The sequence below is a fragment of the Netta rufina genome (genome assembly GCF_964035555.1).
Source record: "Netta rufina genome assembly, chromosome: Z".
NCBI classification, from domain to species: Eukaryota; Metazoa; Chordata; class Aves; order Anseriformes; family Anatidae; genus Netta; species Netta rufina.
Window position 1 is genome coordinate 56,982,322 of NC_140126.1, and position 14,578 is coordinate 56,996,899.

The 14,578-nt window shown below is 35.8% G+C and overlaps 1 protein-coding gene across 1 annotated transcript in view; it reads left to right on the forward strand.

Moving 5' to 3' along the window:
- The window catches only part of WDR36 (WD repeat domain 36), a gene marked incomplete at its 5' end in the record, with an annotated part of 34,955 nt that extends 24,196 nt beyond the window's left edge, over positions 1-10,759 (forward strand). The window contains 6 exons of the mRNA XM_084305583.1: positions 629-726; positions 1,959-2,101; positions 2,744-2,860; positions 3,102-3,183; positions 5,396-5,583; positions 7,265-10,759. Coding sequence (XP_084161709.1) covers positions 629-726; positions 1,959-2,101; positions 2,744-2,860; positions 3,102-3,183; positions 5,396-5,583; positions 7,265-7,414 — 778 coding nt within the window. The 3' untranslated portion in view covers positions 7,415-10,759. The remainder of the gene's footprint in view (positions 1-628; positions 727-1,958; positions 2,102-2,743; positions 2,861-3,101; positions 3,184-5,395; positions 5,584-7,264) is intronic.
- Between the last annotated feature and the right edge of the window lie 3,819 nt (positions 10,760-14,578).

Below are 14,578 nucleotides of genomic sequence, written 5' to 3' on the forward strand. Positions count from 1 at the left end.
TTGGTTAGATCTAGGACTAATGTAACAGTCTGTTTAATATATTTGTTGTGGTTGTTTTTTTTTTTTCTTCGTCTTTCTTTGGCAGATGGGTTTTTCTTCTTTGGCTGTAGTTTTACCTGATAGGTATTCACTTGTTAGACCTTTCTTTGTTTAAGTAAAAGTACTTTATTGTGAATAATGACAAATGTATTCTTGTTTACTCCTAATTTGTATTGATAGAAAGTCATTGCCAGCATTGCTTGTGTGCAGGTTCCAAATTCCGAAAACATTTGCTAAATGTACTACTCTGAAATTATGTGAAAGCAGGATGTTTGTTTATATTTGCATAATACATTGCACATACTAATTACAAGCAAGTTTTTTAGGTAATTTTGCCATTTCAAATAATACAGAAGTTGTGAGTGACTGAAGTAATTTCATTTCATATTGCCATAATTTCAGACATTTTGATGATGTGTATCATCATATATCATTTTGTGTTTATCTAATAAATAAGTTTTCCTCATCTTGAATAGAATCTAGTGAATAGTCAAAGTGCAGTAGTATTAGACTGCGGTAGAATTCTGTCTAAAATGTTTGTTCCCATTCACATGAAACTTGCTTTAAAAGTGGCTGTCTTATTTTCCAGGTCAAACCGTTCTCTGTATTCACTTGTTTCTTTACGGCCCCTTCCAGCAGACTATGAACCTTCTGTGGTAATACTCCCTGGCACTTGCCCTCTGGAAGGTAATCTTGAATATATTCGGTTTGATGAATTTCAAATAGAAGACACTTGTGTTTCCTCAGTGAAAACTTAGTGTGTCTTAACATTCTATTTCTGAACTTTTCCTATTGTTTCTATCATTTTTTTTTGCATTCTTTAGCATCCTCTTTTAGTGTTAATATTACTTAATAACAATCTACTAACGTTTCTACATTCAGACATACATAATTACATTGTGATTATCTCCACTTAATTGAGTAGATTTTGTGGGTAATAAGAAAGCTTGTGCTATTTGCTTGCTTTCTTTAAGCCCAGACTGCTGTTAAGTACCTTCAGTTGTGGCATCTGTGAGAGCGTTTTGAAATAAATACTACTACTTCGCAGCAGGAAGGAGGCTGTTGTTTGTTCTTATTTCCTCCAATGTTTTTGTCTGCATTTATGCTGTGGTACTTAATTCTGTATGTTATCATGTTGGCAACAGGACTGGGTTCAGCTCACATGCCACGTGTCTGTGTTAGTTTTCTACTGTAAAAAAAAAAAGGCTTAAACTGGATTTTCGACATATTTAGTAGAAATAGTTGTGTTTTTGAAGGCCTCTAGATGGAGATCTTGTCTGCTAAATTTTGCAGTTCTTCTGAGGTTGAATACATTTCGGTCTCCAACAGGAGACCTCCATCAGGAGGAGAGACACACTTAGCTGTTGACTGCACAAAAGAGCAAGGAACCCCGCTCTGTGTAAAGTGCTTCATTAAGCACGTGCTTATTTCAGATGCTTGAATTAGAAAAATGGGATTTTGCCCCAGAATTTCTAATGTTTTAATCTGTAAACTGATTCTGGCTGAATGCTTGAATTCACTGTCTGTCTTCAGCCAGTGTAAGGTTTTTGTCTGGATGCTCGAAGCTTTTAATGTTTCATTTTTCTTTATGCCTTTAGGTTTTTCTATCACATTGATGTTTTCAGCCATGTAGTACTGTGCGAAAAGAAAGCAGAAAGTGAAGGTGTTTTCTTGTCAGTCTTTAAAATTTTGTATTTCCAGTTCTACATTTTAGCCATAATTGTTCTCAATTTAGTATTTCACTGTGTTGACAAAGTTTTGTTTCTGTGGTTTGTCAACTATTTGTTACTCTAGCACCCATGTATCTAGCTCCCAATGCATGTTTAAAACAAAAAGCAAAAGAAACAATTGTGGTTTTCTTTTCTTTTTTTTTTTTAAGTTAAGTATACATATTCATAAAAGATATCTGTTTTTGAAAGATGTGGATGTGGCAGAAGGTGAAGAAACATGTGATGAAATGATAGAATACGACTCACCTGAGCAATTGGGAGAACAGCTGGTGACCCTTTCCTCATTACCTGAATCAAGGTGGAAAAACCTCCTCAATCTTGATATTATCAAGGTAATAATAATAGGCACACCATTGTTTATTGTAGTATTTAGATGGTGTTGTTTAAGAAGCAGGTTTAAAAAAAAAAACAAAAAAACCTGTTTCTTCTGTAGTGCAAAACAGTTGTCCTAACTATTCTCTTGGGTATTCAAGAAATTCCTAAGAAGGAAGAACTGTTTATTAACTCTTGCCATTATTTTTTCCACAATATACAAAATAGCTGTCTGTACCAGATATGTCAATGCAGTTTATGCATGCTCCTAAATCTAAATTTTGTCTTCAAACAACCAACAGCCATTGCTATTAAACAAAAAAAGAGAGAATTTGCAAAAAATACTAGCGTACAGGCAGATGCCTGCTACCTGACTTTAACCTATAAGCTGCAATTATCTGTTCATGACACTTGATCCTGCTTTTCTGATACTGTTCAGGATTTTGAAGTAGAAGACTGCAAAAGACTACTTTTCACGGTTTCTGGGATTTGATATCCTAAATAATAGCTTCATATTCAGTAGCAAAACATGTTTTTCTGTATGTTTACTTTTCAGTTAATCCTAGTAGTATTTGTGAAATTCTAAAAATTCATCTCTTTAAAAGAAAATTCTCACTTGTTCTTGCTATGATTGTGACTTTATTCAAATATCTAATTAACAGAAAAAAAACAAACCAAGAGAGCCACCGAAAGTTCCCACGTCAGCCCCTTTCTTCATCCCAACAGTTCCTGGTCTTATACCCCGATATGCTGCTCCAGAGCAAGAAAATGATGCACAGGTAAAAACATGACTCAATATAATAGTGTTTATCTGGTATATTTTTGCAACAGAATCTTAAATAAGATTTTTAGTCCTAATAAATCTTGCTAAAGGATTAACAGTACAGTTTTTAACGCATCTACTTTCTACTTACTGTTTTCTTTTCTGGAGCCTTTCATCCTGTCAAGAAAATAATCTGATTAAGATGTAAAAATATGTTTGCATATTCAAGTATGCTCACATACTTTTTCATGATCTAGTCAAAGGTGGTAAACATTGGAGTGCTGGCACAGAAATCTGATTTCTACATTCATCTTGAAGAAGCCCTGAGCACTAACAAATGTAAGTTGAGAAATTTCACTGAAAATTCCACTGTTACTAGAAGCTAGTAATATTTTGAAAAGTTTGATTTCTAATGTGGGGCGTAAGATACACATACTACAGTAGCAAAGGCAAAAAGAAGGTCTGCTATTTATGAAGCTGAGTAGTACATAGATAGGTGATCTTTATCAGAGAAACATTGTTACTCTAGCTTGCTTGCAGCATGGATCCAAGTTCTGGCTAAAAGCTGTATATAGAAAGCACGTAAGGTTATTAAGATATTTCTGCAGATTGTAATGCTCTCATGCAGAAAAAAATATGCTCTGTATTATTTGTAATGTAAGAAAGGAAGGGAATGATGTGGTAAGTAATAATCTGGTGGTTCACTGAAACATGAAAAATATCATTTACCTAATGAGTTCTATTTTCAAAGGCTACTTCACCAGACATTCACCAAACTTACTTTTAGTAATAGTAGTTGCTTTATAATTAAAAGCTTACTTAGGAAGAAGTAGCTAACTTAAATAATGTTTGTTTGGTTTTTTTTGACATTCACTTCTTCTTGAAATTCAGTCACTTAAGGTGCCGGTGGGGTTGACTGTACCTGCTGTGTTTTTCTCTTAAACTGTGCGGCTACAAAATTATTGGAATACGGATTTTTGGAAACATTTGGCAATATAGCTGACCTGGAAACTTAAAGGGACAGCTACTGAAAGCTTTTTTATGAAGCAGTTCTGCTGGGAATTTTTCCTACCCCTTCTTAAACTCTTGAGATGAACGGCTTACTCAGATGCACTTGAAATGTGTTGTGTGCATACTTTATTATGGCCATCTGTCACAAGCAAGGTGTGTTTTTTATGCTGTGTTTTTAGTATGTCAATTAACAGTGTTCTATTAAGCTGTTTCAGAGCTGCCCGGGGAAGAGTGAAACACAAGGTGAAAATACAAAAATCTAATCAAGCCCCTACTAGCTGGCTGCAACAGGTAGCAAGCACATAGTGGTCCCCTTGGCTGCCCTCAGGCAATAGGTCTGCTGTAAGGCTTGTGCACTGCAATGTCTGTGCTGATGTGTAGCATGACTCTGTATTTGCTAGTTTACAGGTCCTCTTCCAAAGGCAAGTAGGCCATCCAAGTAAGTAGTAGCATACTAGAAGCCATCCTGGCCTACCACTGGGATGGAGACAGGGTTTTGCACCTCAGAGCAAGGCTGTAAAACATAAATTAAGATGGGCACCTTTTCCATGTCGAATGTGTACCAATTTCATACCATGATCCTTGCTTGTTTTTTTTTAATCTGTCACAGCACAAAAATTAGTTAATGCATCTTTTTAGTACTGTTAATGTCACAACTGCACTTTAGTGAATGATTTTCAGAGAAATCAAATATTCATGAGTGGAATCAAATTTAAACCACCAAAGAAATACTAGCCAATGTCTGATACCATTAGTTACAATGATATGGGAGTATAAGAAGCTGCTTCTTAGCAACTTCAGAAGCTGAAATATTAATCATAAGACAATATTTAAAATTTTCTTACCAGCAGCTATGTTTGCAAACGTGTATTTTTTTTGCTGCATTTCTAAAACAGTCAATTCTCAAAGATCCAGCAGTATTGTAAAATCATGAGGAAAAGCATTTATGAAGAGGAGGAAAGACATATTTGTAAATTTCATGGATTTCCACCAGGAATTTCCCCCTCTTTTCTAGAACAACAGGAGGAATTTACTTGATGAGCAATAATTCCCTTCGATGCACCAGATTGTTTGACCTCTCTTTATGTCAGTACCAGTAAACACTAAAGATCCCTAGTAAACTTTGTATTTGGTTTGTCTCTTCTAGGGTATGTTTTTAGTAACAGCTTAAAATGCAAGTTCATACTTTCTTTTGGACAAAGAAAAATACAAAATGACTGTTATCAGATACTGTGTTCGTCGTAAGACACAAAAATGAAAGCAAAGTGATAAGAATGCAAAGGTGATACTTGTATTTCTCAAGGTGATTTACAAAAAAAAGAAAAAATTTTCCTCGTTAGAGGTGTATTTCTCTAAGGCCTGTGATGAAAGAAAGTTAAACACAGGGTGGCGTTTTGTGGAAAGCAAAAAGTAAGGAAACAGTACAAATTTGAGCTGTTACTTATATATATTTCAAGAATTTTGAAGTGCTCCTGACAGATTTTTAAGATTCTTTTATACACATATTACTGATAATGTATTGCTCAATGCTTTAACACAGATGCAGCTCCACTTAACGTGCTGAAAGACTTGGGACCATCTAATATTGAGATAGAACTAAGGAGTTTGGCCCCTGAAGGTGGTGGCTCTGTGGAGGTGATGCTAAGCTTTTTGAGAATGATTGGGATGATGCTGAACAAGAAGTACAACTTCGAACTTGCTCAAGCATACCTTGCACTATATTTAAAGGTAATTTTTTTTTTTTATTTGATTTTAGTCCTGTATAAAGTGGTCACTGTCCCTTAAAACAATGAAAAAGCTGTGCAAAATGTCTGCTTGAAAGAATTACCTTAAATGGTTTCTGTTTGGGATGGTTTACAAACGACCTGGAGACTGCATTGGATAATTTGACAGTTCATCAGGTCACAGTCAAGTAAACAGGTATAATGAAAAGGACTGTGCCAGACAGGTTTTATTCTAGTATTTGCTACTTAGGATTGTTTTATTATTTGTAACGTAGCTAACTTGTTAATGGTTGTTTACTGGTAAGTTAAGATTTGTTATATTTTAAATAATTCAATGCACGATGGCTTTGCATATCAAAGGGCTGCCTTTCTTCTGTTAACTGTTAAGCTCCATAGAACTAATAAAATTAATTGTAGATGTGTGGAAATTAGAAAGTTATTGTGATAAATGCAACAGCAGTTACTCTTAAAGTTGTTCTGTAGAAGATCTAAACCTTTGTGATACTCTGCTCTATGGAATTGTGGGGAAGCAATTACTCTCAGTTTAGTAGGAGAGTTGTTATGAATGTTCAGACATATGTGTTATTGAACTGAGAATATCTCAGCAGAATTAGTGCAGGGATTGATTTTATGCCAGACAAATAGGAGTTTATTCTTTGCCAGACAAATAGGAGTTTATTCTTGGCCTTTTTTTTTCCCTTGGGTTTAAATGGAATGAATGCATGGGGCTTTCTCCACAAGAACAAGTAGTGCATATCAGTAGGTCTGTAGAGTAAAACACTTCAGGATGAGGTAATGATGAATTTTTTGCCTATTTGTTACTAGTCTGTTTACTATTAGTCTTGTTCCATGGACAGGATATAATTAATAGTTGAATAGGTGGTAGAATTCATCTTTCTGTTCAGTTTTGTATTAAAGAAATTCAGTTAATGTATTGGGGACAGCTGTAGGCCTTAGAAATGTACTCCCAATGTGAACTATAGCAGAATACTATAAATTCACCCTGAGATTTGTGCACACCAATATCTTTTGCTGTGGATTGGACAAAAAACAGCTCTGAGCTTAGTGAGACTTCTAGATTTATGCTGTAGTTGGGAAAATAACTATTCCATCCATTAACATATACATAAAATATACTGGCTTTCTGCAGGATTGAAATACTGCTTCTCTTTTTGCTTTACCAAGATTGTTATTTATTGTATGAAGAAAGCTACTATTTCCCCGTATCAGTAGAATACTCCAACAGCATTCTTCTTGAATTATGCAACACTGCTAATTAAAATAGTAATTCTGGTTGATCTCATGGGCATCTGTTTCATCTTTCTAGCCTGAAAATTAATTTGTGATGCAGGTTTTGGAGAGAGTAGAAAGTTACTCTCTGTGGAAGTGTATGATTAAGATAGATTCAGCAGCAGCAGTGCAACTAGTAAAGCAGTAAAATATTTAAGATATTTTGCTGCCTTAGCCACCTAATACATATATGGGTGGAAAATAGCTTCTGAAAGACTAGCAAAACAGAGTCAGGATTAAATGGAGGGAATTAAAAGGAGAAGTATCCTTCATTTACTCAGGACTTTCCTAAAAGCACAGTATTGGAGTTGAATGAAGAAGCTGATACTCTGAATGTGTGGATAGTCTGTATATGTTTCACTAACTGCTTTTTTTTTTATTATTATTATTTTCAGTTACATCTTAAGATTGTCTCATCAGAGCCAAGCCTACTGGAAGAAGTATCCAGATTGTCAACTCAACTTGAGGAAACCTGGATTCATTTGCGAACTCTGTTCAATCAGAGTTTATGTGTCTTAACATACATGAAAAGTGCTTTACTGTAAATTATTTAAGAGTTTTGACAATATAAAAATCCCCTCAGAAAAATAGTACAACTTATTGCCAAAAATACTGGATTACAAGAATTACACTGGGAATTTCAATGCTGTATTTTATTCATCTGTTTATGGCAAAGTATTTTAGAACGTGCATAACTGAATATTTTGTTCAGGAAAAATGTGGTACGTGCAGCTTAAATGTACGTGTTGCATTAGTTTCTGTTATCAATGAACAAACGGTTGGAAGACCGTAGATAATGGAAAGTAACTAGTTATGTTTTCATGACCAAAAATGTAAATCAGAAAGAAGAAATACAAACAAAAGTGGGAGTGTATTTTCTGTACAGGAGACCAAAACTTCTGTTGTGCTTAATAAATCCATATTGTCGATGCAAAAATAAAAAGCAACTGAATTGCTAACAAATTCTTAACATTGGTTTAAATTTGCAAAGGAATATAAAAAATTGTATCCCTCTAAAATCAGAGTGGTTTTTGTATAAAGTTTGTAAAAGTTCTGATGTTGGCAAACTATGTTCACTATTTTGCTTCAGACACTTATTTCTGACACCAGGGATTTCTAGCTGCACAGCAAATAATGGAAGCTCAAAAAAAAAAAAAAACTGTTTTTTATAACAAGTTTCTTAGTATAATTTTGTAGGCTCAATTTCTGATGAAATCAGGAGTATTTTATTAAGAGGATTGAAAATTACAGAAATAAAAGCTTAGACTTTTGAGAAATATTTTGAGTCAAATTTTATGAATTGGTATTTAGGTTTGAAATGATAGCATTTGGGAAGAGTTTGGGAACTTATGAGAGATATCTTGAACTTTGCTGTTCAAGAATACTGTCTATTGATAAAGACCCTTGCTGTTATTTAACATGCTTCACCTTAAAGGCATAGTATAACATGCAATTTTTATGAGTACTTGAAAGGTGGGTTCATTGCATTTGGCATGAACCCATCTGACTGAAATGATCATGTAGTTTCGTTCTTCTGTGTATGTGATTTTTTTTTTATGCCATCTCATTTTGGGTCTTTTTAGTTATGCATCCTGGAACAAATTATCTGCAAACATGTAAATGTAGTGTGGAGTTGTTCTGCATTGTTCTGACACTTAACTACAGTTACCACACATTTCTCTTTTCAACATTTAATATGGAATTTTATAGACGGGCGTTTTAGCCAGTTAGGATTGAAAATACAGAGTCAGTGGGAGTGATGGACACCTGAGCTTTTTTATGAAGCACACTGCTAAAATTTCAAATCTTTCTTTAAAATATAGAATGATTAGTTTCTGATGGTACACTTCTCAAGAACCTGTTACTCCCAATTTTCTTGAATGGATCTGAGGCATGCCCAAATCCCTCTAATTTCAAGGTAGTAAATAATGATAAATAATGATAAAACTTATAGGTGTGCCACTGTAACTATTTGATTTAGGAGATATTAAAGAATATTTTTTTGAAGTTACTGATGTGAATCAAGCTATTAGAATATACAAAGGAGGCAGGATGTGCAGTAGTTAAATAACTTCCTCAGTGGCTGAAGGAACAGTGGAAAAAGAATTTTCCTCCTGTATGAGAGCAAAGCTCTGTCAAGTGTCAAGTCTCCAGCTGGAACAAGGAATAGATGCAAGCAGGTCCTGTATAAAAGTGGTCCCTTTTCAAGCACATTACACTGGCTTTCAGCGGTCAGCTGTTTGGATACTTCCTGACCCAGCTGTATTTTAACAATTGTGTTTAATCGTCTGTGACAGACCTGTTTGTTCTCTGCGAGTTCATCTAATCTCTTTTAGAACCTAGTTATACTCCACAATATCCTGTTGTAATGGGACCTACAGTTTAATTAGATGCTATAGGAAAATAACGTAGTTCTGTTTGCATATTCCTGACCTGCTACCTTCTAATGTGTGTCCATCCTTGTTCTTGGCAGAACTAATGTGAGAAATACTAATGGTGCTCCAGTCTCTACGTGCTTCACTGTCCTTCAGCCATAAAGCAGTTGTGAAACTATATTTCATTTTACTGCGTCTGCACGTGTTCTTTTTCACTGACTACATTTGTTTCAGCACATGTTTAAAACTGTATGTACGAGATCTGTCTTCAAAACTTTTAAGATTTATAGGGAGAGGTAATGTGTGGGTTGGTTTGTTTTGTTTTCGTTGGACTACCTGAAGGAGTTAGGAAAAGAAAACACTTTTTTTTTTTTTTTTTTTTTTTTTTTTTTGCTAAACAGGCCATTCTTCTGAAAGCAGAACCACCAAACTAAGCACTGTTGACATAACATTTGCAGTGTGGATGATCTCATCAGATGTGTTAATATAATTTATGTCATACATAGATGAGTTTTAAGTCTACCTTAAACACTTCAGTCATTTCTTACAGAAAATACTCTTTTGCTGTTTGTGATACCCCATGTATTTTTTTCATTTTTCCTTTTTTTCAACATTCCTTCTCATCACTGCTATTTCAGCAGTGTTTGACTATTCATTCTTGTATAAGGTGATTCTAGTGTCCGATTTCACCATGGTTTGCTTTTTAAGTTTCTTATGATGGCTGTTCCACACAGCAACTCCTGTGTGCAGCAACCTTGTCAAGGTAGATCTCAGAAGTTACTCCAATTGTGATTTCAAGACTCTTTGGTACTCATGGATGTGTTGACACCAGACATCAGTTAGTTAGACCTTGTTCCCTGAACTTGTTGCTGGATTCGAACTCCAAACAGTGAAGATTACTTCTCTCTGAATCATAATCTTCACTTTTCTTTTTCAAAATCTCGACTTTCTTTTTTCTTTCAAGTAAAAATAGAGGTATTATGAGGAAAAATGTGGAAATGTGAAAATTAATTGATGTATACGTTAACACGTTCTGTGACCAGCACAGACACTGACTTGAAGCATTTGAGCACAGTGTATTTCAAATTTGTTAACTCTTCCTTCTTCAAAAGAAATATTAGGAAAGGCCACAAGTCTGCAGATTATTGTAACACAAGTGGTGGTGTCCCAAAGTGTGGAAAATGCTAACTTCCTTTCTGTGAATGAGAAAAGCCCAAGTATTTGTTGGCATCTTGAAATCTGGTGGTGAGCTGTGCTGAAAGAGTTTAGCATTGATTAAAGATCATCAAAATGTAAGTAGCTTTTTCTTCTGAACATTGACATCAGCAGATGTTTTCTGATCACCATGTGTTAGCCCATCAGCCTTTTAAGCACAATGCCTCTTGTAAAAATAGTGCTTGTTAAGAATTATCTGATGAAATATGATTGTTTTTAAAAATCATTTCCCTTTTTAGAGATGAGCAATCCAATCAGAGCCTTACCTTATGTCAGTACAAGGGGTCTGCTTGACTTTTTTAATGGATTTACAGTGCGTGTTAGAGGAGAATAAAATGCAATCTTTATGTGTCCTTTACTACCTGTGCTTTTCTGTTTGTGAAGCAGTGATAAATTACGGAAAAAGAAATGAAAGTCAGAATGCTAAGCTCCTTTTTACTGGGGTTTTACATGCTTCCCAGGAGGTTGAGTGAGCTCCCTGATGCAGTGGTGTGCATCATGCAGCTTTGCTTGTTAGTGCCAGTCACTGTAAGATTTTTCCCCACTGATGTGTGCACTGTTAGTTCACAGAAGTTTGGCTCAGTGGAGGTGCATACTATTGCTCTTACTATCCGGTGGGTTAGAGGGCTGATGAGCTGACTCCATAAGACATATAGGATGCTAGTGTTAAGAAACGTGGAGGATCTGGGGAACTATAGGTTGACCAAACTTACCTTACTCTCCAAAATAATCATGAAGCAAGTGCTGAGTGTGTTTTTGGAGTCCAGATACACCGAGGACAAGATGATGAAGAACAGACAGAGGAGATTCACAAGGCAGAATCATGCCTGACCAAGCTGCTTGCTTTCTAGTATCAAATTACTCGTTAGATGTACAAAGGAAGAGCTGTGAATTTAATAATAAAATTCAATGCATGTAGAACAGCATTTAATTGTTTAGTATTCTATTATTAAAAATTGCAAAATGGTAGCATTCTAGTCAATAGGCATGCTGTCACTGCAGGTTTTGCAAATTTTGGTACTTGCTCATTGCATTCTGTGCCATGTACCTTTTATACTGTTATCTGGCTTATGGGTGATAGAGGTTCTGCAGCAGAGTTGAATTGCTTGTGCAGTAACTCAGTATAATCAGCATTAAAGAAATTAATTTAGTCATGTTCTAATTATGCCTCAAGCATTATTTTGTTAAATATCCCATAGCAAAGAAGCTCAATAAATTAAGATGCAGCAATGTTGGATAATGCCACTGGCATTTGTGAGATTTGCAATGAGGCATAGAAGAATTAGACTACCAAACGAGTTGAAAGTATTTCAAGTGAACGTCTGATAAGAAAAATGCTTCTAAAATTCGTGGGTGCCACCATACATTTGACAGTTTTACAGGCCCTTGCCTTTTATCCCTGGAGGTTTCATTCTCGTGCATTACCACCAGATTATATCCCCTGCTGCAACTGCAGACCTTTCTTTGTTTTCTAATAGTCTCTACAGCCTGAGTGTTTTATGGCCGTTTGGTACCACAGCTTCTGCTTGGGCAAAGACCTGTTTCCCAGTGTACGAGGTCTGGGAATGACATACCTTGAGAGATCCAGCAACCCTATTACAAGGGGCTGTAAAAGCATGTAGCCAGCTGAGAAAGAGGCAAAGTGCTGCCATCTTAGGGAAAAAAGTAGTGTGTGGGAATGTATTTCCTGAGCAAGACGCTACTGCTTAGGCTTGGAGACAGCAGGAATCTCAAATTAGTAAAAGGAACAGACTGAGATCTCTTTTCAGGAACTGGGGGCTTACTGCAATTAAATCTCACTCCTTAGCAAGGAAAAAGTCCAAGGCACTGTAAAGAACCTGAGTAGTCAGAAGTGAGAACCATCGTCAGCCCTCAGGAGGGGGGATGGACCCCTGGTACAGTGGTACTTGGTCCAGGAGAGGCTGTCCTTTCCAGTGATTCCCTTTGCAGCATCTCCCAGTCATCTGACAGCAGCAGAGCAGATAACCTAAATACCATTCCAGAAGGAGTTATGACAAAAAAACTGCTTGGAAGAGAGGAACACAGAGGCTGTTCTTTCTACACTGAAGAAACAGGAGAGAGTGAAGGAAATGGTAAATCCTGCAGGAAAGCAAGGATCTGTTTGTTGAAAGCACGTGGTGGGTAGAGATGGGCATCCATATTTTCCTCCTATGGCTAATAGTGGGAGTATTGTGGTCAAGCTGTAGGAGCCCTCCTTTCCTCACTGCCAGGTGGCTGCCAGATTTTGTCTTGAGGCCTTGCATAGCTTGCATGGGCAAGTCTGCTAGGACAGGGCCCCAAAACCCAGAAGTGGCTCCAGGTGGCTAATGTTAAACACTGGGGATGTTGCCTGCATGACAATACTTCTTTGTTACACGCATGTTGCAAGATGCCTTGTGGCTGTCCTTAGTGGACCAGGCAGGTATGATTTTCTGGTAAAGAGGGGAGCCAAAACTGGAATTCAGTCTCTCACAGAACTGTAGCTGTTTTTATACAAATTGGGATTTGTGCCTGTGTACTGTGGTTGCCAATGTCAAGATCTTAAAAGGTGACATGAAAAAAATGATGTAGTGGGCAATTATAAAGATATTTTTGAAGCATTTATTTCATAAAAATTATGTGGAAATTTTTCAAAATGTACTGGTTTTTTGCCAACAGAAACCTATTGGTGAGATACACTAAATGTTTCCAAGGGTTGTCAAGACCTGAACAGATTGTCTCTACAAAACAGAAGTGTAATGTAAGATGTCAATTTTATTTTTTTTCAATAGAATATCCATCTTTATGAGACTGGAAAATTTGTTAACCTACTTTATAAATATTTGATTTATGCTAATCTACCTTATAAAGAAAGACAATATTGAATAGTTGATTTAAAAAAAAAAAAAATGAAAGAAATGTTAGAAATAAAACAATGAAGTAACTTTTGACTCTAAGGAATGAAGATACTGAAAATATTGCATGCCAATGAAAACTTAACCATGTTAGATTCTCTGTTCTTTGGTTTAGGCGTATGAGAATATTTTTTAACACAGTGCCTGATAGCTTGAGAATAAATCTTGGTTACATCATACATGTATAAGACTACTTCAATGAGACTGTGGAGGTGCTGTTCTGTCACATGCCCTTTGCTTTCATATTCAAAGGAGTTTTCAAACAGAACCGTAGCACAGCTAAAACACACATTTTCTCAGCTTATGTATTGACTTGATGGCCTTGTTTGTTGATATACAACTTAACCATGGGTAAACTCCTAGGTAAGCCTGGTCAGCCTTATGTGAAACAAAGGATTTGGAAAATTATCTGATTTCACATGTTGCAATGACTTTAGCCATCAGATGAAAATGATTCAGAGAAGATGAATCTAACTTCATTTGAAATAATTAGTGAGAGCTGTGGGCTGCTATTTTGGAATTGGAGTGTCTATGTTCATCTGAGCACTGGCAGTAGAGAAGGAAACAAACCCAAACCTTGCTGGTAGAGTCTTCTGGGTTCAACCAACAAGGAAGTGGTCACACCAGCCCATCTGTAGTACAGCTTTATTTGTTACTCCAGATTTACTGTTTTCCTGATTTAATTACTGTTTGAAATACCTGGTACAGACCTAAAAGAATTGCTGTGATCTAGGTAAATATTAAGCTGTATTAGCCCTATGCTTTTAATAACTGACAGTCCTAAGTGAACTGTCAATTAAGATAAGAGATTCCTGTTCATCAGAGATATGTACAGTGAATCTGTAACCACTGACAAGAGAAAGGCTTCTATGCTACAATAGAGCCTTCTGTAAAAAAAAAAAAAAAAAAAAAAAAAAAAAACAGGAAGGAAAATTACTTTTTCATAATAAGCTTTTTGTCTTTCATAAGTATGAAACTAACTAGGTACCAGAAATAAGTGCAACTAGCAAAAGATAAATGAAAACAGATTTAAAATCTAATAAACTGTAACATTTTGTGCCTAAGAGAATTGGAGAATTGTATAATTCATTTCTCTTCCAATCAGCTTTTTTTTTTTTTTTTTTCCACAAAAGACACTGTCAAAATCATCTTCTTTCTTAGCCATACTGTGATCCTCCCCAAACCAGAAGAACAAATGTTTCCTAGCATTGACAGATGAAATTTC